This window comes from Camellia sinensis, chromosome 4 (genome assembly GCF_055761805.1).
Source record: "Camellia sinensis isolate YWXY chromosome 4, ASM5576180v1, whole genome shotgun sequence".
Taxonomy (NCBI): domain Eukaryota; kingdom Viridiplantae; phylum Streptophyta; class Magnoliopsida; order Ericales; family Theaceae; genus Camellia; species Camellia sinensis.
The window spans coordinates 206,557,246-206,583,243 of record NC_138964.1 but is presented as its reverse complement, the minus strand read 5'-3'; the positions used below and the strand labels follow the sequence as shown (position 1 = coordinate 206,583,243).

The 25,998-nt window shown below is 34.8% G+C and overlaps 1 protein-coding gene and 2 long non-coding RNA genes across 6 annotated transcripts in view; 2 read left to right on the top strand and 1 right to left on the bottom strand.

Moving 5' to 3' along the window:
* Window positions 1-203: 203 nt before the first annotated feature.
* Window positions 204-11,323, bottom strand: LOC145789853 (cysteine-tryptophan domain-containing zinc finger protein 3-like). The gene is made up of 6 exons (XM_082867390.1): window positions 11,164-11,323; window positions 10,750-10,807; window positions 9,330-9,462; window positions 8,553-8,713; window positions 7,549-7,709; window positions 204-770 (listed from the first exon to the last, which is right to left on the bottom strand). The coding sequence occupies exons 3-5, from the start codon at window positions 9,374-9,376 to the stop codon at window positions 7,582-7,584; spliced, it is 336 nt and encodes a 111-aa protein (XP_082723516.1). The 5' UTR covers window positions 9,377-9,462; window positions 10,750-10,807; window positions 11,164-11,323; the 3' UTR covers window positions 204-770; window positions 7,549-7,581.
* Window positions 11,324-11,445: 122 nt separating this feature from the next.
* Window positions 11,446-13,689, top strand: LOC145789855 (uncharacterized). The gene is made up of 2 exons (XR_014328281.1): window positions 11,446-11,658; window positions 13,326-13,689. It is a non-coding gene; the product is annotated as an uncharacterized LOC145789855 (long non-coding RNA).
* A 7,290-nt stretch (window positions 13,690-20,979) lies between these two features.
* LOC114267420 (uncharacterized) overlaps window positions 20,980-25,998 on the top strand; it is a 31,107-nt gene continuing 26,088 nt past the window's right edge. For all 4 annotated transcript variants that reach the window (XR_014328278.1, XR_014328280.1, XR_014328277.1 and 1 more), the window contains exon 1: window positions 20,980-21,237. This is a non-coding gene — a long non-coding RNA (uncharacterized LOC114267420). The remainder of the gene's footprint in view (window positions 21,238-25,998) is intronic.

The following is a 25,998-nucleotide window of genomic DNA, read 5'->3' as shown; positions in this document are numbered from 1 at the left end:
ACTTTATTTTGATAAGATGCGACACTTTCATTAAAAATGAGAAAAAAAAATCAGTAAACAAACAGGCAAAAACTTCATACTAGTAGCTACTAGTAAAGAATTAGCTAAAGAACAACTTCACTTGTTAGATTAGCAACAATGTGATCATATGAAGCACTGGAACAATTTGTGTATTTCTATCGATAGCCACCAAATCAAAGAGAGAAACAAAATGAGTACATAACTTAGTACAGCCGGCCAAGAGTTCAACATAGGTAATTATGAATTTCATTAACCATTTGAAAAAGAAAAATAAGAAAACTCACTAAGGCGGTGTGAATTCTACAAATTTGATTGGTATGATACAGATTTACAAAGGCACTGAACTGCTAACACCTGTTTCTTAACAGATATTACGTGATGCAGCAGAAAGATCCAGGTCATCCTCTTTCGTTTTCTTCCTTAATGATTGAAAACTGGAGGAAAACAATTGAAAACTGGAAGGAAAAAAACCAAAGAAACAAAACTATTCCTTGGTTTGACATAATCTCAACTACGAGTTAACGACTAATTGCTTCCATTGCCAACCATACCAAACATAATAATCTGTCCACATCTTGGAAGCTGAAATCAAGAGCCCTTTTAACAGAAATTATATCTTCTCTGTGCTGAGCCCTTTTAATAGAAGTTATACCTTCTCTATGCTCAGCCTTTTCCATTATTGTATTCGCAGCTGCAAAAGCAATTTGAGATTTCCTCGAGGCTTCCATTGCAAAATTTACATCCTGTAGCTGCAGATATTCACCTTTTAAGAAGCTAAAAGCAAAAATAATATATATATATATATATATATTAGGTAGGAAGGCCATGGTTTGTGTGTATGTGGTACTCGCTCCTGATGACTTTCAAGATAGTATAGAATTTGAGTTGAAAGTAGAGAAATAGTTTGAATTGAAAGTAGTAAGTTCACAAGAAAGTAGAGTTGGAGTTGGAAGTAAGTAATACACAAAAGAAAAACAATTTAATACAATTCTCAAGTTTACAATTGCTTTATTAGTTTGGCTAAATGATGCCTCACATATCAGTAGACCTTCAAATATTCTATACAAATGTCAACAATCCAATGGTGTGGAAACTTTCTAGATTCTTCCATCATAACCAAATGATTGCCTCTCATATTTACAGACGTTCAAGGCTTTAATTGATAGTCCAGATATGTATAAATATCAATAATATAGTAGTATGAAAGTTATCTAGATCCTTCCACCACCTTATGGTGGAAAATTTCTACAATTATCTCCCTAATTATAGGGATTTCTACAAAATTTTACATCAATGTAGAATCAAATTCATAACTCAAATATTTGATAAAATTCACAAGTTGTGACATTATCCCCACCTAACACAACCACATCCTTAATGCACATTCTTTGTGAAAGCTTTGGATATTCTCTTTGAATTGCTGCAGGAGTTTTGCTAACTCTCAACTTGTCAATTTCAAGTAGTCCATTCCATTTTCCTTGGTATTTTTAACACATCATTGGAATTCCTACTGATTCCAAACTTTTAAAATATCCAAATTCAACCTTTTAAATCTCCAAATTCAAGACTTAGTAGTATAATTTTCTCTCAATAAATGCAAACTATATAGATAGCATTGTAAGCAAGAGACAAAATTATTTACGATTGACCCATATAAACACTAACTTTATAGCCAGTCAATAAAGAGATGACACATAAGCAAGAGAGTGGACTCTCTGATAGTGGGATTGATCTCTCAAATTAGTCAGTCATTATGGCAAGATACTGATCCAAAAAATATATTTTGTAAGTGGGTTGAGGAAAGATTAAAAACAAAGAACAACTATGAGTTGCTTGGACTTTTTGGTGATTCAACATCACATTGTTGTCCTCGAACCCCTTACGGCCATTGATGGACACCTATTAATGACTTCATAATTTTATGAGACTATTCCTTTTGAATGAAAAACATGGAATTAATATGCCCAATGACTGAGGAAGGGAGGGGCATATTTTTGAAGATTTAATTTTAATTTCTACATTTATATTTTAAATTTGTTGATAGAAATGGCAAAGAAAAAAAAAGAAAAAGAAAAAGAAGAAGATAAAAAGTTCATAATTCTAAAAGTTGGATAATAACAAATGTCTTCAAATAATAATAAGTTTGAGAAAACTTCACAACAATTTCCATGTCTTCATTTATTTTTAATTTTTTAAATTTTAATTAAAAAATTATTTTTTTTGACATACCTAATATAAAGGGTAAATTATAATTTAACCCCTTTTGGTTTACCCCAAAAACACAGAACCCCCTTGTAGTCTCATTTGTAACACTTAAACCCCTAGACTTTATATCATGTTGTAATTTTTGACGGACGTAACAGAAGTGCACAAAACGGCGTCGTTTTGTGCACTGCTAGATAAAAAAAAAATTAAAAAAAAAAAAAGGAAAGAGAGAGAGAGATTGCAACCACAGAGAGAGAGAAAGAGAGAGACAAACACTCTACCTTTCCCTACAATGGCCAAAACCAAAAACCCAACAAAATCCACCAAGAAAACCCAGCCCATGATTCCATAGCTTCTGGCGAAGCTAGTGTCTCTCCATCAGGGAATCAAATAGTTCTTCCAAACCCACCACCAGAAAAAGAAAAGAAGAGAAATCTGCTCGGAATGCCAGGTAAAATCACCAAGCTAACCCTTCAAAATCTCTAATCGAATGGTGGTTCATATAGTCACGTTGAATTGAAATTGTCCTTTTTATTTCTTTTTTAGATACAAATGCAGAGGTGATTGCTCTATCCCCAAAGACTCTAATGGCAACAGATTGATTCATTTGCAAAAGCCATGGCCGCCGAGCTTTTTGTACTCTAGAACGATTGCGAAAGCAAAGGCTATAGAGAAAGAGAGAGCTTTGGCAGCTATGGAGTCCTTGAATCGGATCGGAGTTCGGTAAAAGACATGGCCGATCAATCGAAGCGTGTCATTGGTGAGTTGGAGGAGACCATTGTTGTGGATCTCTACAACACCGTTTAGGCTTATGTTGTTGTTGTCGGTAAAACCCTTGAAGCCATTGTAGACGAAGCCATTGTTGAGCTGAAAAAGAACTGGGTTTGTTGAGAGGAAGAGAAAGAGCAAGAGAAAGAGAAAGATAAAGATTGATTTGGCCATGAAAGAGAGGACAGAGCTCAAGCACATGGGGGGGAGAGGACAGAGCTCAGAATATGTTAAGATGTAATATGACCTACTCTATTCCTGAGAGTGATTTTAGAGAAAATGAAATCTCTCTGGCTGCAATCTCTCTCTCTTTCCCCTAATTTTTTTTTTTTTTATCAGGCGGTGTGCACTTCTGTTACGTCCCGTCAAAATTTATAACATGGTATAAGTCTAGGGGTTTAAGTGTTACAAATGAAACTACAAGGAGGTTCCGTGTTTTTAGGGTAAACCACAGGGGGTTATATTATAATTTACCCTAATACAAATATTAAAATTTTAATATTTATGAGAAATATGAAAATTTTCACTAAAAAACAAAAAATATGAAAATGTGCTTATTTTTTCTTTTCTTTTATTTTTATTTTTAGTAAGCCTTTTTTTTCCCTTCAAAATTTCTTCACATTTAAAAAATAAATAAAAATTTAGCCGCATCTAGACTAAGTGTATTAAAAAAAAACAATAAATACAAAAATCATGAAAAACAAAAGCTAAAAAATAATTTTATTGTTTGAAAACCATACAATGTATTTCGGGTCTTTTACTAATGTTTTCATTGGTTCATTAGAATAAAATGATAATTTCTTCAAAATATTCATTCTCATAATTGGTAAACTAAAACATTATGAAGATCCATTGTAAATAAAATTATCATTTACCATTGTAAAATAATTATTATTTCATAGAAAAATAAGAATGACCATTCCATTCCATTCAATCTTTTTTCAGTGAACCAAATATTACTTTAGATTATTCTCAAAAAAAAAAAAAAAATTCTCTCACAAAACAAAATGAAATAAAAGATTAAATATATGATAGGAATTTTGAATTATAACGATCCGTTTATTTGGGCGGAAAAACATTTTTCAGAAAATTTCTGCCGTTTGGTATAACAGAAAACATAAGTCAATGGGAAATATTTTTTATGGTCAAGGGAAAACAAGTCTATTTGGGCGGAAAATGTTTTCTTCTTTTAAAAGGCAGAAAACGTTTTCTGAACTAAAGTTTTAGTACCACTACATTACAACCACTACCATCACCTCCACCACTACAACCACAACCACAGCACCACTGTTGCCGCCACCACCACAGCCACTACCACTACCATCTCTACCTCATTACTACCATTACCACCACCACCTCTATCACCACCCCCAACACCTCCACCCTACACCACTAATGCAACCATTAGTGCATTAATTTCACAAAACGTAACCAAACATAAAAAAAAAAAAATATTTTCTATGAAAAACATTTTATGAAAAAAAAATTCTACAGAAAATATTTTTTGGATTTTTTTTTTCAGAAAACATTTTTCGTCGAAACAAATGAAATGGTATTATATAATACAAGTTATATCATGTGCTAAATAGATAAAATAAAGAATTAGATGAAATAAGTGTACACTTTTTTATTATGTTTGATTATGATTGAATAAAAATGTGATTATTTTTTTTATTATTGGTGAATTACTATTGTGTTAATGATAATATGGTAATTAATGTGAATGTAACATTTTCTTTTTTAAATTTCTTCTTGTAGTTGTCAAATAATTTTTTTTAAACTCTAACATGGTTGAATTTTTAACAAAATAAAAATTGACACATAACTTGTCATTGTGAGCTAAATTGTAGTTCTTAAATTGTAAGGTGGTGTTTGATAAAATTAAAAATTGAAAACTAAAAGCTGAAGACTGAAAATTAAGTAATAAAAATTAAATGCTAAATTTTTTAAATTAAAAAGTTGTTTAATTAAAAAATTAAGTGTCGAACTAAAACATATTGTTTAATATATACAAGATTAAATTTAAAATTTATTATTTATTGCAACAACAGTGACGACAATATCAATGGTGATGAAGGTAAAGACATAGTGATTCTAGTGATGGTGGATGGATAATGTAGTGGATGTAAAAAAGATGGAGACAATGGTGTAGTGATGGTGGTGGTTATGATAATGGTGACAATAGTTGTGGAGGTGAAGGGTAATTGTAATAGTGGTTGAGAGATGATGGTAATGCAATGGTGACTGTGATGGTGGTGTGGTGGTAGTAGTGAAATGATGATAGTACTTATACAATAATAACAATGGTGGAGGTTGTTGTGGTGGCAGCGACAGTAAGAGTGGTGATGGTAGTGACAGTGGCGGTGGTAGAAGTGGTGGCAACGACGGCGGCGGCAGTGATGTTTTAACCATGTATGTTTGTACACAATTATTTATAAATTCAGTCAGAATTAAGTAGATATCATACCACTTAAATTTTTGTTAACTTTAGTCTATATTTTAAGAGCTATTTAAACTTTTAAATGCTGCCCATTGTGATTATCAGACGGATTTAATTCATTTTCAATTAATGCATTTATAAATTCAATTAGAATTAAGTAAATATCATATCACTTAAATTTTTGTCAACTTTTAGTCTATATTTTAACAGCTATTTCTTATGTGATACCCATTGTGATTATCAAACGGATTTAATTCATTTTCACTTAATGCATTCAGTTTTAAGTATTGAATTAAGTTATTAAACACCAAGTGTCAACTTTCTATCTATCTTCTATACTTTTATTAAGTGAAGGTTAAATTTGGTGTCCAAGCCTGTGGTTGATTCTTCTCATACCAAGTGTCCCTCATTTTTTAAAGGGAAAATTAGTGAAAGATCCCTACCAAACTTTGAGTAGTAGAAGAGAAGCAATATATATTTTCTTATTAGCTAAGGCCCCTCACCACTAACCCAGCCAACTCTCTCTCCCATTTCCAACTCTCTCTCTCTCTCCTCGATGTTTATGGCCCAATCTGGATCGATAAGCATATCGCTAGTGGCTCGTTCGACCATAGAATTCACCATCTTTGCTTCAAATTTCAAACCCTATGAATGTCGGAGACGATCGAAATCTAAGAATCTAATCAACAGTGCACTTTTTCAGCGAGATCACGACGAAATCCAAGGAGGCACCAACTCTTTGCTTCGAATTTCAAACTCTGTGAATGCTCAAGACGATCGAAATCTGAGAATCTGATGAACCATACACTTTTCTGGTGAGATCACGACGAAATCCAAAGAGGTACCGATTCAATTTGAGTAGATCAAGCCGAAATCCAAAATCAAAGTAAAACAATTTGCTAACTCAAAAGTGAAAAACAGATTAAAGAGTCTTTAAACCACATTTCTCTCCTTTGTCTTTAACAATCTATTCTCTCTCTTGTTCTCTTTGTGTGTGAAAGTTATAAATTTATCTGTGGTTCAAATTTCTCTGTAGTTGAAATTTTTTGTGAAGTTGAAATTTGAAATTTCTCTCATCTCTCTTTAATAATATATTCTCTCTCTTGTTCTCTTTGTGTGTGAAAGCTATAACTTTATCTGTGATTCAAATTTCTTTGTGGTTTAAATTTTTACTTGTGATTTTTAATTTTCTCTGGATTAGATGTATGGATTGGGAAATTAATTGGAATTGTGTTCAAATATGATTTTCTCTATGTTTTTGAGGAATAGTTAGCAATTTTTTGTGATTTTTTTCTGTGTTTAACATGCTTATAAGTTTGTAATTTTCTCTGGATTTTTATTTGTAGTTTATAATTTTCTGTGGACATGCAAGTATATGATGGCCAAAGAAGATCAACATGACAAAGAAATTTTCTCTAGTTTGAACTCGAAGGAATTTCAATTTTCTCTGGTTTGAATCCAGAAAAATTCTTTGGGAGATCCAGAATTTCTCGGGGAAGTCCAGAGAATTTCTCTGGGATTGAAATTTCTCTAGATCGATGTTGAAGGATCTTAGATATTATGAAAATATTGAATGTCCTTTATGCCATAAAATCTTAATACTAGGGATCCTAAAAAAAAAAAAAAAAATCCCCTTTTTAAATAAAAAAAAAAAAAAGATAAATAGGAGGAGTCCCTTAAATCTTAAATTTGCTAAAAAATACACTTATCACTTGACTGATACACAATATATAATAAGTATTTTATTTTATTTTATTTTTACTTATTTGATTTGCACATATATCACATGTAGCAACCGTTAGTATTCCATAAAACAAACATAAGATAATTTAAGTAAACTAATAAAGAAAAAAACAATTGGAAAAAATCAGGCCTAATTAAAAAAGGCACATGAAACATATTATTAAAATTCCATTGAAATCCTAAGTAGGGCTGGCATTTGATGAAAACAAAGGGTCAAAATGGGCAAAAACAACAAAAAGCAAGCCATGGCACGTTTACGTAAATGAAGGAGTCTCTTATATTATATTATAGATATATTAAACAGATATTCACCTTTTAAGAAGCTAAAAGCATATATATATATATTAAACTGAATTTCTACGTATACTTACAAAGTTGAGCAGCCGCACCAAACTGGGGCGGTTTCATGCAGCAATAACATGGTTTGCAGCAACTTGAGGAGAGCTAACACCCTTGGTTAAGGGAACCTTGTCTAATGTTGTTGGGTTGTTTAAGTTATCAACGTCGGAGGCAGAGGAAGAGGGAGATTCACCTAATAAAAGCAACGATGGGAAGCAGGTCATCAACTAAAAGAACTGGTGGGAGCCTAGCATCTCATCTACCACAGCAAATCACCATCTTTAATATATGATAGAATGACAAAAATGAAAATCGCTAACTTTCACACAAAAAATAAGCAAATAAATAAAAAGTAAAATGAGGCCACAATTGGGATAAAATTACAATGTACGCGAGGAAATATTTGATATTTGGATATTGTTACCTTCAGTATTCTAAGCAGGGAACAGAAGGAAAGAAAAATGTGAATAGGAGAATCTACAGTTGATCGATAACCTACACATTTGTACTAGAAAGAAGATACCACAAAAGATTTTTGTCCAGCGCAATAAATTTCCTGCTCTGATATTTCCAGTTACTTCAGTTTCTCTTATGGAAGTCGTGATTTCAAATGAAATTATAGTACTTATTCATCGGCCTTTCCTCCTGTAAAGTGTGCAATGTCATATCATCACCAGATTCATGTAGAGAATTCCATTTCTAGATTTCAAATTTAAAGTTGAAGTGAAAAATATTAATATGCTTTTTAAATTTAAGAAATGATTGCAGGGACAGAAGTCAGATTCTAAATGATGAATTACACTTACCACATTTTAGAGTAGTTTCTTATTCAATTATGATAGGTGGGGGAAAAAAAAAATGAACTACAGGGCATGGGTTCCAATTCTTAGGAGATGAATTTGGACAAACAAAAAGTAGTGAAACTTTCATGTGAGATGAATAAAGAATTAAAAAAAATGTTCATCCAATGCCATATTTCTCTGCCCAAATACTGACATATTGAACAGATTTTCCGATCAAAATTTATTCTAATTACCAGGAGGAACTATTTGCAAAGCTGTCTGCAACTCATGCCGATCTCTGCTTGCATTGGTATGCGAGTAATAAATTACTCTCATATATGCCACCTCCATGCATTTGTAGGCCAGAGCAGCAGCAGCAATGTCCTTGGATTTCTCATATTCATGAGCACAAAACCTATCAATTTAAGAATGAATAGCAAGAAGACAAAGGAGAGGAAAATTGCATAAGCTTTTCACATTGCACGAAGAAGAAATCATCCATCAAAAATACAAGTAAAAGTTACTTTCTACCCTTCGTTTCAAATACAGTTCTGTAAAGAGTGATGCATTACAAATAGTGGGAAATGATCCATTACCACGGCGAATATATAGGAAAAATTCCTTTCCCCGAACTGGTTGAACAATATATGCACATGGTTATAAGAGAGGGTATAATGGAACTATAAAATACTTAGAGAAGAAAATATAGAAAACAGTTGTGAAACCCAGAATGAGGTTTAGGGAATGCCTGTTCAGGTGGAGTGGCATTTTGAGCATTTTGACCTTAGTTGAAATATGCATTTTGACCTTAGTTGAAATATATAGAATCGCACTTTAAGATATAGGAAAGGGAGAAACAAAACCTCAACACAAGTTCAAGTATCTAGATTTCCAAACACACAAGTATGCACATATGCTTCTTGGACAGATAGTCACTGAGACAATTCTACAAACCACTTTAAACAAATCACAAAAAAAGCATACATCCCAACGAGAAAAAGGTTGCTGATAGAGCTTTGAGTATTACTTACTCACAGAGTTTTGCTGTGCTACTACACATTTGCATTGACCGAATCATCTCGCCTTGCTTGGCACTCTCGCCATTGCTAGATTCCAATAAAGAGGCTCCATGAAGAAACTTAATGGCTGCCTGGAAGTAAAGACCTGTACTTCCAACAATTAATCCAAAATTCTGCAAAAGATACCCAAGTAGTGCCAAGAGTTAGGAAGATGAATAAACCAATTCCACAGTTGAAGAGGGGAAAAAATCTAGCGACCTTCAGGCGATCAGCCGAGTGTTTAAGATCCTTTGCCTCCTTTACAATCTTAGTGGTAGCCTAACAGGAGGAATCTCTTCTGGCAGGAATTGTGGCATCCGCATCCCTGACCCTATGGCCATTAATTGTTGGTTGTCTTGATCTAATCGGCTGATTTCCATTCTGGTTCTCAGACCTTTTTGTGTGTTTTGAAGCCTTCAATGCATCATCACCCTCAGAAGCATCAATTAACAAACTATTTACTCCATTCTTGAGCTCTATAGAGAGAGATTAACAAACTATTTCATCAATTAACAAGCTCTATAGAGAGATTCTTGAGCTCTTCATTAGACTAAATATGTTACTACTTTAATTTGAACCTCTACAGCTAGAGGGAAAAAATCCAGAAAAAGTTATGGCATTTGACTTGAGCAAAAGTTGCCACCACTCTAAAAGAGTCGAGAGAATAATATATTAGTTATGGACATGCATTGTCCATTGACTGTTGCTTCAAGCTCTGCTGCAAACACATTCCTAAGGACTTAGAAGACAAGCAGAAGTTCAATTCAAATAAAGTTCATAATGCCTTTTTATATTGGTGTGGAAACAGGTGGTAGGTACAACCATGAGATGTCTCTTTAGAGGTTTTAACCAAAGTAACTTTCTTTGGTGGCCAAGGTAAACAGGGTTGGGATCACAAAATATTTATTAATTTCTAAGTGTAGTTCATAGTGTTGTTTTATTGGGGTAGTTTTTTTGTGGAATTAAAATCCATTATTCATACTAATAAAGAAACATAATTTCAAAAGAGGAAATGGTCTCCTGAGCTTTCAAGTAATGTTTTTAATAAATATATGTTATTGCACCCTTTCAACTGCCAACCAAAATTCTCATTTCAATGTTCATATTCCTAATTTGTATGTAGTGTGGTAGTCAAAACGGACGATGCTCCCTAATTAATAATTATATGTAGCTTGTATGACATAAATTCCTATCGGTATTGGTAAATGGAGATAATTGTGTGCTATAATGAAAGAGTAAAATTCATAAGGATTAATACAAACAAAACTTGGAAGAAAAAGAATGCCAAAAGGAAAACTCAATGTGAACTTTTTTGCAACAACAATTGCAGAAGAAAAAAAAAACAAAAAACAAAAAGAGCAAATAATATTGAAAAAATCAATCATATTCTTACCTCCCCTTACTGATAAGCTGTAGGCCTCCAAAAAAACAACAACAGCAAACAAATAAACCTACAAAAACAATAAATGATAATGAAAAACAAAACAAAAACTACAAGAAATATATATATATATATATATATATATATAGTTTGCAGGAAGGGAACAAAAATTGCATATTTTCTATTTCTATTTTCATAGGCATATTATCAAACAGGTAGTATGCATAGGAAGAGGCTTTGCCATGAAGAGAATTTATGAGTTATTTTAGTGAGGCATATTATCAAACAATTGGCACGCATAAGTTATCCACACATTAACAAACACGAAAAACATACAAATCAGATATCAACATCTCAGTTGAAGACAAACAATGAGCATAAACATCGCCAACATGTATTGCAAGAAGACATAAGACAGGAAAATACACAGCCTTGAGTACAGTGGATGGCGGTGGACGTGCAGTTCTCTACATTTATTCTTCGACTGATGAGAATGAGTCGTTTACGTAGCACACCATCGACCGAAGAGATTGCAAGCCCAGACGGCTTTAAATTTGCATCAATGGCCGTGGGCGCTGGGCGGTAGCGGATCCTCTAGAGTAATCCTCTAGAGTGATCTCCTACAGTGGATAATCGGACGGATCTGCTTAATACTCACAAAAACGACGTCCTTTTGGTGAGTATTTTGAAAAAAAAAAAAAAAAATGGAGAATCAGGGATTTCAAAAGGGATTTCAAAATTCCTTTTGATATGTATACAGACGGAGTGCGAAGGAGTTCAAAATTCCTTTCGAGAGTGCGAAGGAGTTCAAAGGAGTGTTTGGGGTTCAAAGGACGAACGGCGGCAGAGGCAGACGAAGCACAACGGAGGACGGAGGACGACGAACCACGACGGAGGACGGAGGACGAACGGGAATCTGAGGTAAACCTGAAATCGCAAAGTTAGGGTTGGATTTTGTTTGCTATTTCGTGTTAGGGTTTGGGATTTCAGCAAAATAAGGTAGATTTCAGCAAAATAAGGGTCTGTGAGGATTTTGAGGAATGTTTTGCAAACACATCTGCAACAGAGTATGGTCTTCGGAGAGTTCCTTCGTAGTATGTCATATATTAAGTGTATAGGCAGTTAAAGTATACCAAAACTAAGGCCAAGTTTGGGAAGACTAAATAAGTGTATTTTTTGTCTTTTTGGACTAAAAAATTGAGGTTGAAAATATGGATGTTTGGGTTAATTTTTTGACTTTTTATTGAAAAATGTGTAATAAAAAATTGTAAAAATTGATTTGTAGGGAAAAATTTGAATTGGGAGTTGTGCAGCCGTAATTGTTGACTTTTGGTGAATAGTGTTAACTTTTTAACTTTTTGAGTAACTTTTTGACTTTTTGGCTTTTTTGAAACATCCCAAACTTGGCCTAAGTAAACTTTCTGCTGTTGTGGTATGATCCTGTTCCTTCATTAGTTGTCATGTGTTTTCTTCCTTGTTTGCATCCTTTTATGTCCATTCTCTACTTGCTGGATCCAGAAATCTGTAGCACAGGCAAAAAAATTATTAGAACTGTACCTTTTTAGCTCAAAGTTTTTCTTCCTTTTTTTTTTTTTTTTTTTTTGTTCTTTTTAAAATCAAAATGAACATTAATATTGCCTACTTACCCACTCTATTGAAATAGGCACTGTTATCCAAAATTTCATACATGTTTGCATTTTGTGGAAGGAGCATGCTTTGAATCACATCAAACACTGTAAAAATAAGAATGCTAACTAGATCCAAACAATCTATTGAAATACATGGTATGATCCTGTTGAAATAGCCATTTTTTGAAATAGCCACCAAACTAAACAATCTACTTACCCACTCTATTGAAATAGCCATTTTTTTTCTGCATGATCCTGTTATGTTGCATTACATGGAATGATCCAAACAATCAACTCCATTGCTTTCAAAGAGAGAACTGAATCCAGACAAAAGCTTCACCCAATGGAGTGTAAACTGTTAAAGTAGACTAGTGTGGTTTTTAAATTTATAAAGCGAAAACCCAACCCTGGAATCCAACAGTGCCTCTTCTCTCTCTCTCTAAATTATTAATTGGTTCTAAGACATCACATAACTATGTTTCAGATTAATCATAAATTTTCATATCTCTTCATATTTTTTAATTATTTAATACAAAATTATAAATTTTACTCTTTTTCATTAACACAATGAATATAAACCATTCACACTACACCACACCTGAACCAAACAAATAACTTCTCTCTTTCTACTAGAATGGTTAGTCATTTACTACAACTACAACTATCTCCATGGAATAGGCAAATCACTTTGAAAGTATATATAATATAATAATATAATTTAAAAAAAAAATGTATTTTGACTCTAGTGTCTACACATATTAAGTGAAGCAAGAAGATTCCATTCTTTTTTGCCCCTTTCTCTTTATAGAAGAAAGAATAGTTTTTATGTAATACAGCTATAGTCCTACTCTCTTTCTATTTTCTTGCATTGGAATTCTCAAGTTCGGATATCTGAAAGAATAGTTTTTATGCAATACAGCTATAGTCCTTTATTGATTAACTGATTCTTGTCCATTGTAGACTACGAACGAGCACTGCAATTACTTCAAGTGGTTCGCAGATGATGACAACGACGACGACGACGACAACATTACCTCATCAATCCGTGCCAATGCTGGACCTCCGACAGATTCAAGAACAGAAGAAATTAATGATCTAAAGAGAAGGGTTGGTGAGCATGATAGAAGGCTTCAAAGGATTGAGAAGATTTTCAAGGCAATGACTTATGTCATTGTATTTTGTGTATTTTTGTACTTTATCATGTAAATGACTCAGTTCTTAGGTTTTGGAAATTTTTTTTGGTGCTTAAAAATCTGATGGTTTGCAAAAACAAGTGTGTAACATGTTTGATTGAGATGAAATGTTGAATGAACAGTTTGTGAAATCTATTACTTCAGGTTGAATATTGTATAGCAGGTTCTGAAATGTTGTATAATGTTGAATGTTGAAATGTTGAATAATGTTGAAATGTTGAAAATGTTGAATGTTGTATAACAGGTTTCTGAAATGTTGAATAATGTTGAATGTTGAATAATGTTGAAAATGTTGTATAACAAGTTTCTGAAATCTATTGAAAATGCTGAAAATGTTGTATAACAGGTTTTTGAAATCTATTGAAAATGTTGAAATGTTGAATGTTGTATAACAGGTTGCTGTATTATATGAAATGTTCAATGTTGTATAACAGGTTTATGAATTTCAGGTTGTTCATTGAAGTTCCTTTCTCACAAAAGGGGTCAACACCTTTGTTGAAATGTTGAATGTTGTATAATATCAACACTTTTCCAAAAGGGGTCAACCTGTAGTTGTTTCAGAACATGTTCAAGTTCTCTCTTTTTTGTGAAATAGTCAATACATATCAATGTAACAGTTCTGTATCACTCTAAAATAAGTCAATCCTATATATCATTTCATTAAGGCATCCAAGGATTGGCAAATGTTGCGGATCTTGTGCACACCAGGGGACACTCACAAACAAAAACACAAGACTTTTAACGTGGTTCGGCAAACCGGCCTACGTCCACGGGAGCGATGTTGTTATATATCAACAAATGGAGGAGATTACACACTCTCAACTCACTGTCTCTCTATATAACACACTCTCTCACACTCTCTGATACACAAACAGAATATAGCTCTCACTAGCTCTCTCTGTTTTGTGCCTCTCTCTCAGCAGTGTGTTTCTCTCTTGCTTGCTATGTTTGCCGTGTCTTCAACTCACCATCACCATTCCATTTTATACACCAAAACAGAAGGTGGAGGAGGCCTCATGGGTGTGTTGGCTGCCAGCCCAATGTTCTCCTTTGAGCTGCTGTCCAATTGAAAGCTTTGTCCCACCATGTGAAGACTTCACATGGCCAACTCCATGCTTTCTCCTTTGTTGCTGGCGCATGGCAAGCCTCATGGCTGCCAACTCAAGCCTCATGGCTTGCCAACTCATGCCAACCTCTTTTGCCGTCCTTTTACCATGTGGGTTGGCCACCCTTCCATGTGGCTGCCAACTCAATTTGGGTTGATCTCCTACAAATCACCCCCTCAACCCATATGAGGTGATCCATAATAGCACCCCCTGCCTGGAGTGCCCGGCACCCCCTCACTGGGGTGCCATGCAAAGCTTACTTTGCAACTCTTTGAGATGGCATCTCTCCCTTCCATCCAGTCTTGGAGAGATCCCAATATGTCTCTAATTCAGGAGCAAAAGAAACTTTCTTCCCTGGGACATGCTTTGCTGTCTTGGTCTCTTTGCTCTGAGCTGTCTTTAAAATTGGCCGCAATGGCTCCGTCTTGTGCGCCTCCGAACTGCCTCCATGCGTTCTTGTACACTTTGGTTGCCATGTCTGCTGGGCCCTATGTCTCTTCTGTGCATGTCTTGTACGTCTTGCCCGGTAAGTGACAGTAGCTCCGTCTGTCACAACCTTCTCCACAAGCCTATACAGATTCCCCTCCAGTCGTCCATGTAGCATCACCGTATCTCCATGGATGACTTTGAGATTTCCTTTGCTAGATGTGAAGCTATAACCCTTCATGTCTAGCATACTTAAGGAAATTAGATTCTTCTTCAGTCTTGGCACGTGTCGGACTCCATCCAACGTGAAAATTTTTCCATCTTCCATTCTCAGCCGTACTGTTCCCATGCCAACAATCTTACTCACAGTGTTGTTAGCCACTCGAACAATACCTCCATCCTTGGCTTGGTAGGTAGAAAAAAGTTTCTTATCCATGCATATATGATATGTGCTTCCGGAATCTAAGATCCAGTCAGGTTTCGTCATACTCGACGAAACTGTAAATGCATACTCATCCTTAGCATTTACTGCAGCAGCGACATTTGATGAGCTCGCCTGTTCCTTGTGTGCCTTGTCCTCCTTGAGCTTTGCACGTTCTTTTATGAGGTGATCCTCCTGATCACAGTAATAACACTTTCTCCTGAAGCCTGACCTTGATTGCGAACGTCCTCTTGATTTGGATCTACCCCGTCTATCATTGGACCTACCTCTGCCTTGCTCATTTTCTGAGGCAACCATGGCATTTCCTTCTGGGTGTTTGCTACTGTTACCTTCCTGTTTCTTCATCGACTCATGAGAAATGAGCGTAGCAATCACCTCATCCAGTCCAAGAGCATCCTTCCCGTACAATAGAGTTGTCCTGAGATGCTCATATGATGCAGGTAGAGAGACCAGCAAGATCATAGCCCTATCTTCCTCCTGGGTCTTGTCTCCAATGGTGTCCAATTCAGTCCAAGAGCATCCTTCCCGTACAATAGAGTTGTCCTGAGATGCTCATATGATGCAGGTAGAGAGACCAGCAAGATCATAGCCCTATCTTCCTCCTAGGTCTTGTCTCCAATGGTGTCCAATTCCATTGTGATCCTATTGAACTCGTCCAGATGTTCTGTGAGGTTCGCACCTTCTGGCATTCTAAGTGTATATAGCTGCCTCTTCAGAGATAACCAGTTTGTCAAAGACTTTGACTTGTACCTCATCTCTAACTTTGCCCATAGCTCCGCCGGATCTACTTCACTGATGACTTCCCGGAGTGTGTTGTTCCCGAGATACAACTGAATTGTACTGTTTGCCAATTCCCTCAACTCCTCCCACTTGTCATCCTTCATGTCTTCCGGTTTGTTAGACTTTTTGAGAAGAGCTTTCACCAGACCTTCTCGTGTTAAAATGTTTTTCACCCTTTGCTGCCACAGGGTAAAGTCATTACTGCCATTAAAAGGCTCAATCATGAAACTTGCGCCTTTTCCTGCCATTGTAAATTTCTTCCCTTTTTAAAGAAATTCCGATTTAAGAATCTGACCGTACGGATGGGTCCGGAATATTCCAAATAGTTGGAACTCACTATTGGATCGCCACAAAATGGACTCCGAATGGCCTAGATCTAGCCAAAAGAGTTTGAATGCCTCCGATTCAAAAACTAACCGTACGGATGTGTCCGGAATACTCCAAATAGTTGCAACTCACTATTGGATCGCCAAAAAACGGACTCCGAATGGCCTAGATCTAGCCAAAACAGTTTCAACGGTTCAGATCTGCTGAATCTGGTGCGCCTGAGAAGCACCAGATAATTCCTCCGGATCGGCTGGTCAACGGCGCAGTCAGCGGCTCGGTCAACGGCGCAGGGGCGCGGTCAACGGCGCGGCTTGGCTGGCGGCGCGGCTTGGCGCGGCTCGGCCTGGTCAGCGGCGCGGTCAACGGCTCGACGGCTCGGCTCGGCTCAGGATGACGTCAGCCTGACGTCAGCTTCACGCGCGCCCCCACTCGTCTTCTTCCTTCGTCGGCGCATGGGGCGCATGGGTGCGAGTGGCCTTCACTCTCGATCTTCAGGTGGCGCGTGGCGGCGCGTTAGAGCTCCGATTGGCCTGTGGTTTGAAGTTTTGGACTCCTCTCCTCCTGAACTTCCTCCTGGTATGCTCAAAAGTGGATTTCGACCACTTCGAAATCTGGACACTTTCGGAAAAAACTCGATTTTTCTCCACCCGGGCTCTGATACCAATTGTTGCGGATCTTGTGCACACCAGGGGACACTCACAAGCAAAAACACAAGACTTTTAACGTGGTTCGGCAAACCGGCCTACGTCCACGGGAGCGATGTTGTTATATATCAACAAATGAAGGAGATTACACACTCTCAACTCACTGTCTCTCTATATAACACACTCTCTCACACTCTCTGATACACAAACAGAATATAGCTCTTACTAGCTCTCTCTATTTTGTGCTTCTCTCTCAGCAGTGTGTTTCTCTCTTGCTTGCTATGTTTGCCGTGTCTTCAACTCACCATCACCATTCCATTTTATACACCAAAACAGAAGGTGGAGGAGGCCTCATGGGTGTGTTGGCTGCCAGCCCAATATTCTCCTTTGAGCTGCTGTCCAGTTGAAAGCTTTGTCCCACCATATGAAGACTTCACATGGCCAACTCCATGCTTTCTCCTTTGTTGCTGGCGCATGGCAAGCCTCATGGCTACCAACTCAAGCCTCATGGCTTGCCAACTCATGCCAACCTCTTTTGCCTTTCTTTTACCATGTGGGTTGGCCACCCTTCCATGTGGCTGCCAACTCAATTTGGGTTGATCTCCTACAGCAAACATATATCAAATGTAAAGCACAAATTGTGCATCAAGGATTGGCAAACATATACCATGATGAAACATGGCAACCCACCTACCATACTAAATCCTACTGCAACTCTAACTCTATTTCAGCAAAAAAATCTGCAACAATTTAACTGTATTTCAGCAACATTTCAACTCTACTTCAGCAAATTTTTAGCAACAAATTCAGCAAAATTTTAACTCCATTTGAGCAAAATTTCAGCACCATTTCATCAACTCTATTTCAGCAACATTTCAGCATTATTCAAGCAACATTTGAACCCAAATTTGAGCAAGATTTGAACCAAAGTTTCAGCAACATTTGCACAGAAATTTCAACAAACATTAAGCAAAAATTAATCAAAAGTTCATCAACATTTGAACAGAAATTTCAGCCAAATTAAGCAACAATTGAACCCAATTTCAGCAACATTCCAAGGATGGTATCAGCAAATTTTTAGCAATAGTTTCATGAAAGGTTTTCAATATTACATATCTAACAAAAAATTCACAAAAATTCCCAAAACAAAATAACGCTAAGACGTTGGCGTGTGATCCACATGCCCACGGCCACGGCCACGACCACGACCATATAGTACCTCGAAATAAAATAAAATAATATTACATCAAAGGAACCATAAAATAAAATGAAACTTTAAATGAATGAATGACAAAATAAAAGAAGAAATGTGAAAAATAAATTACTTCACTACAGGCGAGACTATTTGAGGCTTGCGAGTGATAACTACTTGCATTGTTAAGGAATGCTTGATAGGTTCCATGGACGGAATACATTGATGGCATTGAAAAATGCATATTGTGATGAAGAAAACTTGGCTGCAACAATAACAAACCCAATCTTCCTCCATAAGTATTATAGAAATCATATGCTTCTTGTTTTGTATCAAATGTCATGCGAACTCTAGGCTTCCAATCACACTCACCCCCATCATTCTCATGATTGTTAGGTTCCATATCAATGTGCCAAGTCACTTAAAAAATAAAGAAGTGCTCAATATTAGCATAAAAGCTGTAACTTATGTTTGCAAAATAATACAAACTGAATAAGATAATCAACGAAGAACAAACTGAATAATACAAACTAAATTATGGTCTTTGTTATGTATCACAGTGTGGTTTTTATTAAGATGTTCACTACAGCAGGCATTCATTGTTAAATTCAGATAAAAAAAATAAAAAAATAAAAAACTGAATTTGCACTATATATTTTACTTAATATATGTTCACTATCCAGACAACATGAGCATACAAAACTGAAATGGAATGGAATGTCATCAAATAGCAAATTAGTGAAAGCCATGTACTACTCCCCGAACCGAGATAGAGAAAGAAAATAAGAAGATATGCATCTAAGGTTGTATGTATATGCGAGCATGTGCAAGCAAGAGAGTCAAATGAAGCTGATAGACATTGAAAATCGCAAGCATAAATTATCATTTTTACTACTTTTTTTTTCCAACTTGTTTGTTACATTACCCAATTCAAAAAATCTGTATCATAACTTTTTTCAACATTTACAAAAAACTTGTTGTATGATAACATTCAACATTTCAACATTCAAATTATCATTTCAACATTTCAACTTTCAACATTCAACACACTGTTATCATTGAATCTGTATCATAACTTTCAACATTTCAACTTTTTTTTAAATCTGTATCACTGAAATGTTGAATGTTGAATGTTATCATTTCAACATTTCAACTTTTTTCAACATATTGAGATGAAATATGTTGAATGTTATCATAACCAAAAAATGAAAATTTCAAATAAATCAACACATGCATAAACAAATCGAAATACCTAAGTTGGACATCCACCTATCAATGGAGTATGTTCGAACTTAAAACATATATTTAAACATTGTATGTTCTAAATACCTATTTTCTTCAATCGGTTGGAGCAGGGGCAACGGCCACAGCGGCGGCAGGACAGTGGCGACGGCACGACGGCGACGACAGCGGGGGAACTGCGACGGTGGGGCAACGGGATGCACGACGGAGCAGCCTCTCTAACTCTTCTTCCCTCTCTCCTTCTTTCGTTGTTTTGCTTCTTCCCGCTCGTCTGTATAGTTCTTCAGCCTGAGGGGGAATTTTGAAATCGGAAAATCTGGTTTTTTTTTTTTTTTTTTTTCAAAATACTCACCAAAATAACGTCGTTTTGGTGAGTATTAAGCAGAGCCGTCCGATTATCCACTTTAGGAGATCACTCTAGAGGATTATTCTAGAGGATCTGCTCGTGGGTGAACCAGGTAATTTGAGAGAGTTTTAAGGATACTGAAGTCATACGAAGCGCTAGATTCACCATAAGGTTTTCACGCTTTTTATATATGGTTATAGATACAAAATAACAATAATAATAATCTTATATATACATATAATATTTATTATATGAATCAATGTAATAAATAAAAAATCAGAAAACAACCATTTAATAATGTTAGGGACCAAACATAACAAATTGATCAAGAAATAAATATTCTAGGTGTAACAGAGAAAACAAAAATTTAATTTATATCGTATATTCTAATTTTCTTTTGTCACTTTTTAAATTACTTTTATAGATTCTTTTAACTTTTTTTTTCATAAGAATTACACGGTGACTAATACGATCTGTTTAATCTTTCACAAAATAATATTATATTCTGACAAAAAACATTTATGTTTTAATTTAAGAAGTGATATTTACATTTTAACTTCTCTTATAATTTCTTTTCATTTTTTGTTCTGTAAATATTGTTCCTTTAAATTTTTATTATTTTATATGATATGATTTTTTTTCTAAAGCAGAAATTGAATCATGTGAAATATTGGGTTCATGATATTTATTTAACATACTTCTCTTAATATTGGGTTCGTAATAATTATTTAACAAATTTGAAAAAAACAAAAACAAAATATAAGCTACTTGTAAAACATTGAAATTAATATAAAGGGACCTGTTACAGCTCAAGGGTTGCACATGATATGCAACTTCATTATTGGCCATTGGATTACATAAATAGATCATGACCATTGAATTCTTTAATTTTGAGAAATTGGACACCGGAGCAACCGGTTGACCCATCTCTATTCTCTCTTCTTCCACAGTGTATTCTCTCCGTACTTTCACTTTCGTGTCTCTCTCTGTGTCGCCCCCTCTCTCTCTCTCTCTCTGCTACCCTCTCTCTACTGCACTCATTCCTCTCTCTTTCTCTGTCTCGCCTGAATGGCTGAAGTGGTTGTTCTGTTTAAAACCCTAATCTAACCCAGTGAGCCTCTGTTTGGTTTCTAAGAAAACAAAGGATTTGTTTTTTTGAAGAGCAATCAACAAGGTACGCCTCCCTCTGATTATTTCAGAAACCCTCCCTCTTCTTCCCCATTTTTTGCTCTGTTTTCTCTCTCTGAATTTGTATTCCAGTCTGTCCTGGCTCACACTGATTTGAAATTTGTACGAATGAAGCAAGGCTTTGTAAGGATGTTATTCTATTTTGCTATTTATATATCTCGGTTGACATTTGTAATGAAATAATCCATTTTTACATTAATTAATATAGTATTTTGTAACCATTTTGTTGCTTCCATGACTTGTTCTTGATTTGTTGCAAAATATTGCATCTTATTTTGGCATTAAAATTATAGGGCTAAATTATGTTATTTGAATTTTGATTGCATTTAAGATGTTTGTAAAAATGCCTAGTTTGTTAGCAATTTAAACAAAAGTATTTTGGAACTATATTTTCATTGCATTTAGATGTTGTTGAAAACTTGTGATTGATTTAACATGTTCTTCGAAGATTTATCCCAAAATATATTTAGTGATATTCACATGAAGCAGCTATAACTTGTGGTTGGGACCTCCCAATTTGTAAGTTAGGGCAAATAGTTATTCCAAGTGTTTTTAGTAATGTGTAGTTCTTATTGTTCTAGTTGAATTAAATAGCCATCTGAATTAAATTTTTTGTTTGATTGGTTTTTAAATATATATATATATATGTATTGAAAAGCCAATGTAGTTCACATACAATAGAAATACTTCCAAAAATGCTAATCAAATAGTGCTTGAACTTCACTTATCCTTCTTTAAGCATGAGCAGTTGACAAGATAACGAGAAAGTGACTCTAACCAACAAAACAACTTTGAAAAGCTAAAAAGAATTGAAGTATATCATTTTAAATTTTAGCTAAAAAGTAGTCAACGTTGAGCTTATGCTTAATAAAATGAATTTCCGCATCCTTTTTCCAAAGTATATTGGTGCTAAGAGAATCCATGAATTATTATCTTCCCTCTAAGCATGGAGGCTTTCCTAGCAACCATGAAAGATTAGTGTGAAACTTTAGAATTGAGTAGTGGGTAGGTAGTGTGAGAAAGGGAAAATTTTGAATTTTTCTTCCCTTGTTTGTTTGCATGATAAATTTGTCATGATAATGTTGGAAAATGTAAGATTGTTAAATTTTGTGTACAATCCATGGCAACATGGTAAGTTGCTTTTCAATTTCTCGCAAAATATACATAAATGTTTCTTGCAAAAAACAAAGAATGTTTTTTTTCACTATTTTATCACTTTTGATTTTCTATCTAAACATGCATCTTTTTACACTTGGTTAATTTTGACCTAACGAACTGTACTTTGTTTTTCGAGTAACATTCTTATGATAAGAGATGTGCATAGTAGCATTTCCTTTATATATGTATATTATATACTTATAAAATTTATCTTATAAATGCTATATTTTTTGGGACAAGTATCTTAGATGATTGGTTTTAGTTGGATTGTTTATATACATATGCCTAAGAGGGGGGACAAATATCATCAGGATAGTGTAATTTAGTAATTTCAATTTGGGGACCTACATCCCAAGGACATTAGGGCTGCAATTAATAAATCAATAAGAATTTTTTTTATAATTACAACTAAAATGAGAAGGTGAAAAGTAAATATAAAGAGGTGGCAATCGCCTATTTGATTTACCAAAATATCCTTTTATTCTTCCTTTTTCCTTCCCTTTGCTTTGGAAATCTTGTCACTGAGTCCCATACGACCAATTTCCTCCCTCCTTGACCAACCCCAACACCTTGCCTTCCACCACCAACCCCTCACCCACCTGTCCTGTCCCTCCTCGACCACTTGAAACCCTTCCCCAGCCATTTCCATCACTTCCTCACGCTACTCTCGTCTACCTCTTCTACACAAGCCCCTTCCAACCCCACCCAACCTAACACTCTAATCAACCCAAACCCAAGCCATCGGAACCCCACCAAACTCCTCCAGTCCCACCCCATCTCTACTCTGCACCATCTCTCTCTTAACTATTGTTGAAAGATACAAGCCCAAACTATGCAAGGTGGTGATGATCTACTCCCAATGTTTTGGCCTGATAATTACATGATATGTATGGAGTGGAAGAATCATGAAGGAATATGTATCGAACTTTTAAAAACAAAGAATAAAAGAGAGAATATTTGTGTCATGTATTTCTATAAATTATTAAATGGTTGAACCAACAAGTAAAATGATAAAGAATGTGAGCTTTGTCAAGATTGATTATTTGGTATCTAAATGTTTTGACTTGTACATAATAATCCATACAAAAATTGCTTGAGACTTAGAGCTTATGTGCCCCACTTCGACGTAAGTTTCCAGACTAATGGCTAGACTCAAGAGTTGTATCCATTCACGTTTTGAAAAATCCATGAGAAAAAAGAATCCGTTTCAATATGCTACCCCTTAAGGGTTGCATATAATATTCTCCCTAACTATTGGCTCTTTTTATTTATTTATTTTAATTGCTCGAAGGGTTGGTTTTGGTACGTTAGTCTAAGTCTTTACGTAATGGCTATTGATAGTTCAAACAAATGTATTAAAAGTTTCATCTCTTGTATTGTTTATGTGGTTTGTTAATGTTAAAGCATATGTGCAAAATGATATTTGTTTGCTTTTAATTGATAGCATGGCACTGGCGGGTGTGCTAATTTATTTATTTGCTTTTAATTGATAGTAGGATACTGACAGATGTTATAATTTATTTGTTTTCTTTTAGTTGATAATAGGGCATTACCAGGTGTGATACTTTTTTCTGTTTGCAAATTATGATAGTTAAGGATTGGAGATGCTCTAAAGTGTACTATTATTGTCAGTCATACTCTGTTGAGGTGTGAATTTATTGGGTTTTATGCCATGCTTGGGACTTTTATACCATGTTGTGAGTCCCAAACATGGTGTAAAATTCTATAAAATTAAATCTCACAACTAGAATTAACATATCAAAAAATATATATTTAGAATTAAATTACAAAAAAAATTACTTTTGTGAAAATAATAAGGATATCAAGTGAATGAGGATATCGCAGGTATACTCTATTGTCTTGATGTGCATATTTTTATATAATTTTATGTTATTAAATTTTGTCTATGTAGACTTAATGAAAATTTTACACTTCTTGATGATGTGATTTAAGGTGTGGTCATAATGCGGTTTAAAGTGTAGTCTTGCATGTGTGTTTTTTAGTTATTTGAATGAAGTGTGTTCTTTGATCTAGTTTATACCCATTGGAAAAAAAATAAAATAAAATAAGAAAATTCTAGCGTTGCCACTAATTATACACTGTTTTGAAATGTGAAACACATGGGTGGCAATTACACTCTATTTTCAAGTGTGTCTGGTTATTAGGCATTACATTTTTAATTTGGGTTTTGAAATATAAGTAGTCTCATTCATATGCAATTTGTAATATCCTTAACTGTTAGTTGCCATTTGTAAGAAGCTGCATTGGTTGCATTGTCATTGATTACCGTGATACAGGGAGGACATGATAATGTTCATATAGGTGTCAATCATAGTAAAATTGAAAATATTTGTTTGGATTTGGTCCTTGTGGCTGCATTCTCATGGCTTGAACTAACACCAGTGTGGTTTGAACTCCATATTTTGTAAGGCTACCATCCTCTTTGTTTGTTTGTTTTTTTGTTTATATGCTTGAACTGAAACGTTTGGTCTTGCTCCATTGAAGAAAAATATTGTAAGAGGGATTCCAGGTTCTACAACATTGCAAGGCATCTTGCTTTATCATTTTTTGTTATAAAGAATATAGCATAGCATTATAGAAGATTTGATTAAGAACGATAGGCTGTTAGACTGACTCAAGTAACTTCTCCATTAGCTTGTTCAGAAGGGCTTTAATGAAATGTAATAATTCTTTGGTTTAATTAATTGTTTAACTGTTGAAACTGGTCTATGCTTTTTTCCTTAAATTCCTTAAATTGGATTGATCAATGGAATGTTAAAATTGTTCTTTCTTCCTCCTTTATTTTATTTTACGTGACAATGGGATCTAGACCTTCCAATATCAATTGAAGCTTGTTGATTATGGCTTGCCATATGAAAGTGTTCCATGGGAGCTAATTTTAATTTATTTATTTTTTAGTGGGTGGCTTTCTAAGCTTATATTTGCCTTAATATTTGTGTGGGTGCTTTAAGTTTTCCATTGTCCCATGTCTCCATGTTGATGCTAGAGATAAGAATGTCGCAGTACCCTTGACATAAACAAACACACACCATCCCCATTATTTTTGTTGCTTTCTCTTGTTGAACCCATCATAAACACCACTACCCAAATTGGAAATAACAACAGTCAGCACCCTTTACTATTTTGAGTAGATTTTAAATTTTCCGAAGTGTTATCCCAAGGAACGGAGTGGCCACATAATTACATATAGAACATTGACTCTATATAAAATAGATGATCATATGAGATAGGGAGATTTTGGTTTTGATTTTTATTTAAGTGCTAATTATTGGTGGAATTTTATGGCAAGTGTTGTGGTTTTGTGTTTTTATCAACTTGTAGCGTTTGTAAATTTTCGGCGATTGATAGAATATTTTGATGTACTTCAAGAATGATATGTTTTTTTTCTTAAACTAGCATTGATTTTTCTAATTTCACCATCTTTGTCTTTTTTTGGAACCGTTCCTAAATTTTGTGTTTCAAGTTTATTTTCTAGAAATTCAAACCTCAACTTCATCGTTATGTTTCCAATGTTTTTGGTTGATGCTTATTTTTATGATTTTGCAAACAGATAATCTATTATGGTTTT

Excerpts from the sequence above, each read along its gene's own strand:
- LOC145789853 (XM_082867390.1), bottom strand. The coding sequence starts at position 9,376 with ATGATTCGGTCAATGCAAATGTGTAGTAGCACAGCAAAACTCTGTGA. Across the intron at positions 8,714-9,329 it reads AGCACAGCAAAACTCTGTGA|GTTTTGTGCTCATGAATATG; the intron begins GTAAGTAATACT and ends TTAAATTGATAG. Across the intron at positions 7,710-8,552 it reads TTTGCAAATAGTTCCTCCTG|GTGAATCTCCCTCTTCCTCT; the intron begins GTAATTAGAATA and ends TGCTTTTATTAG.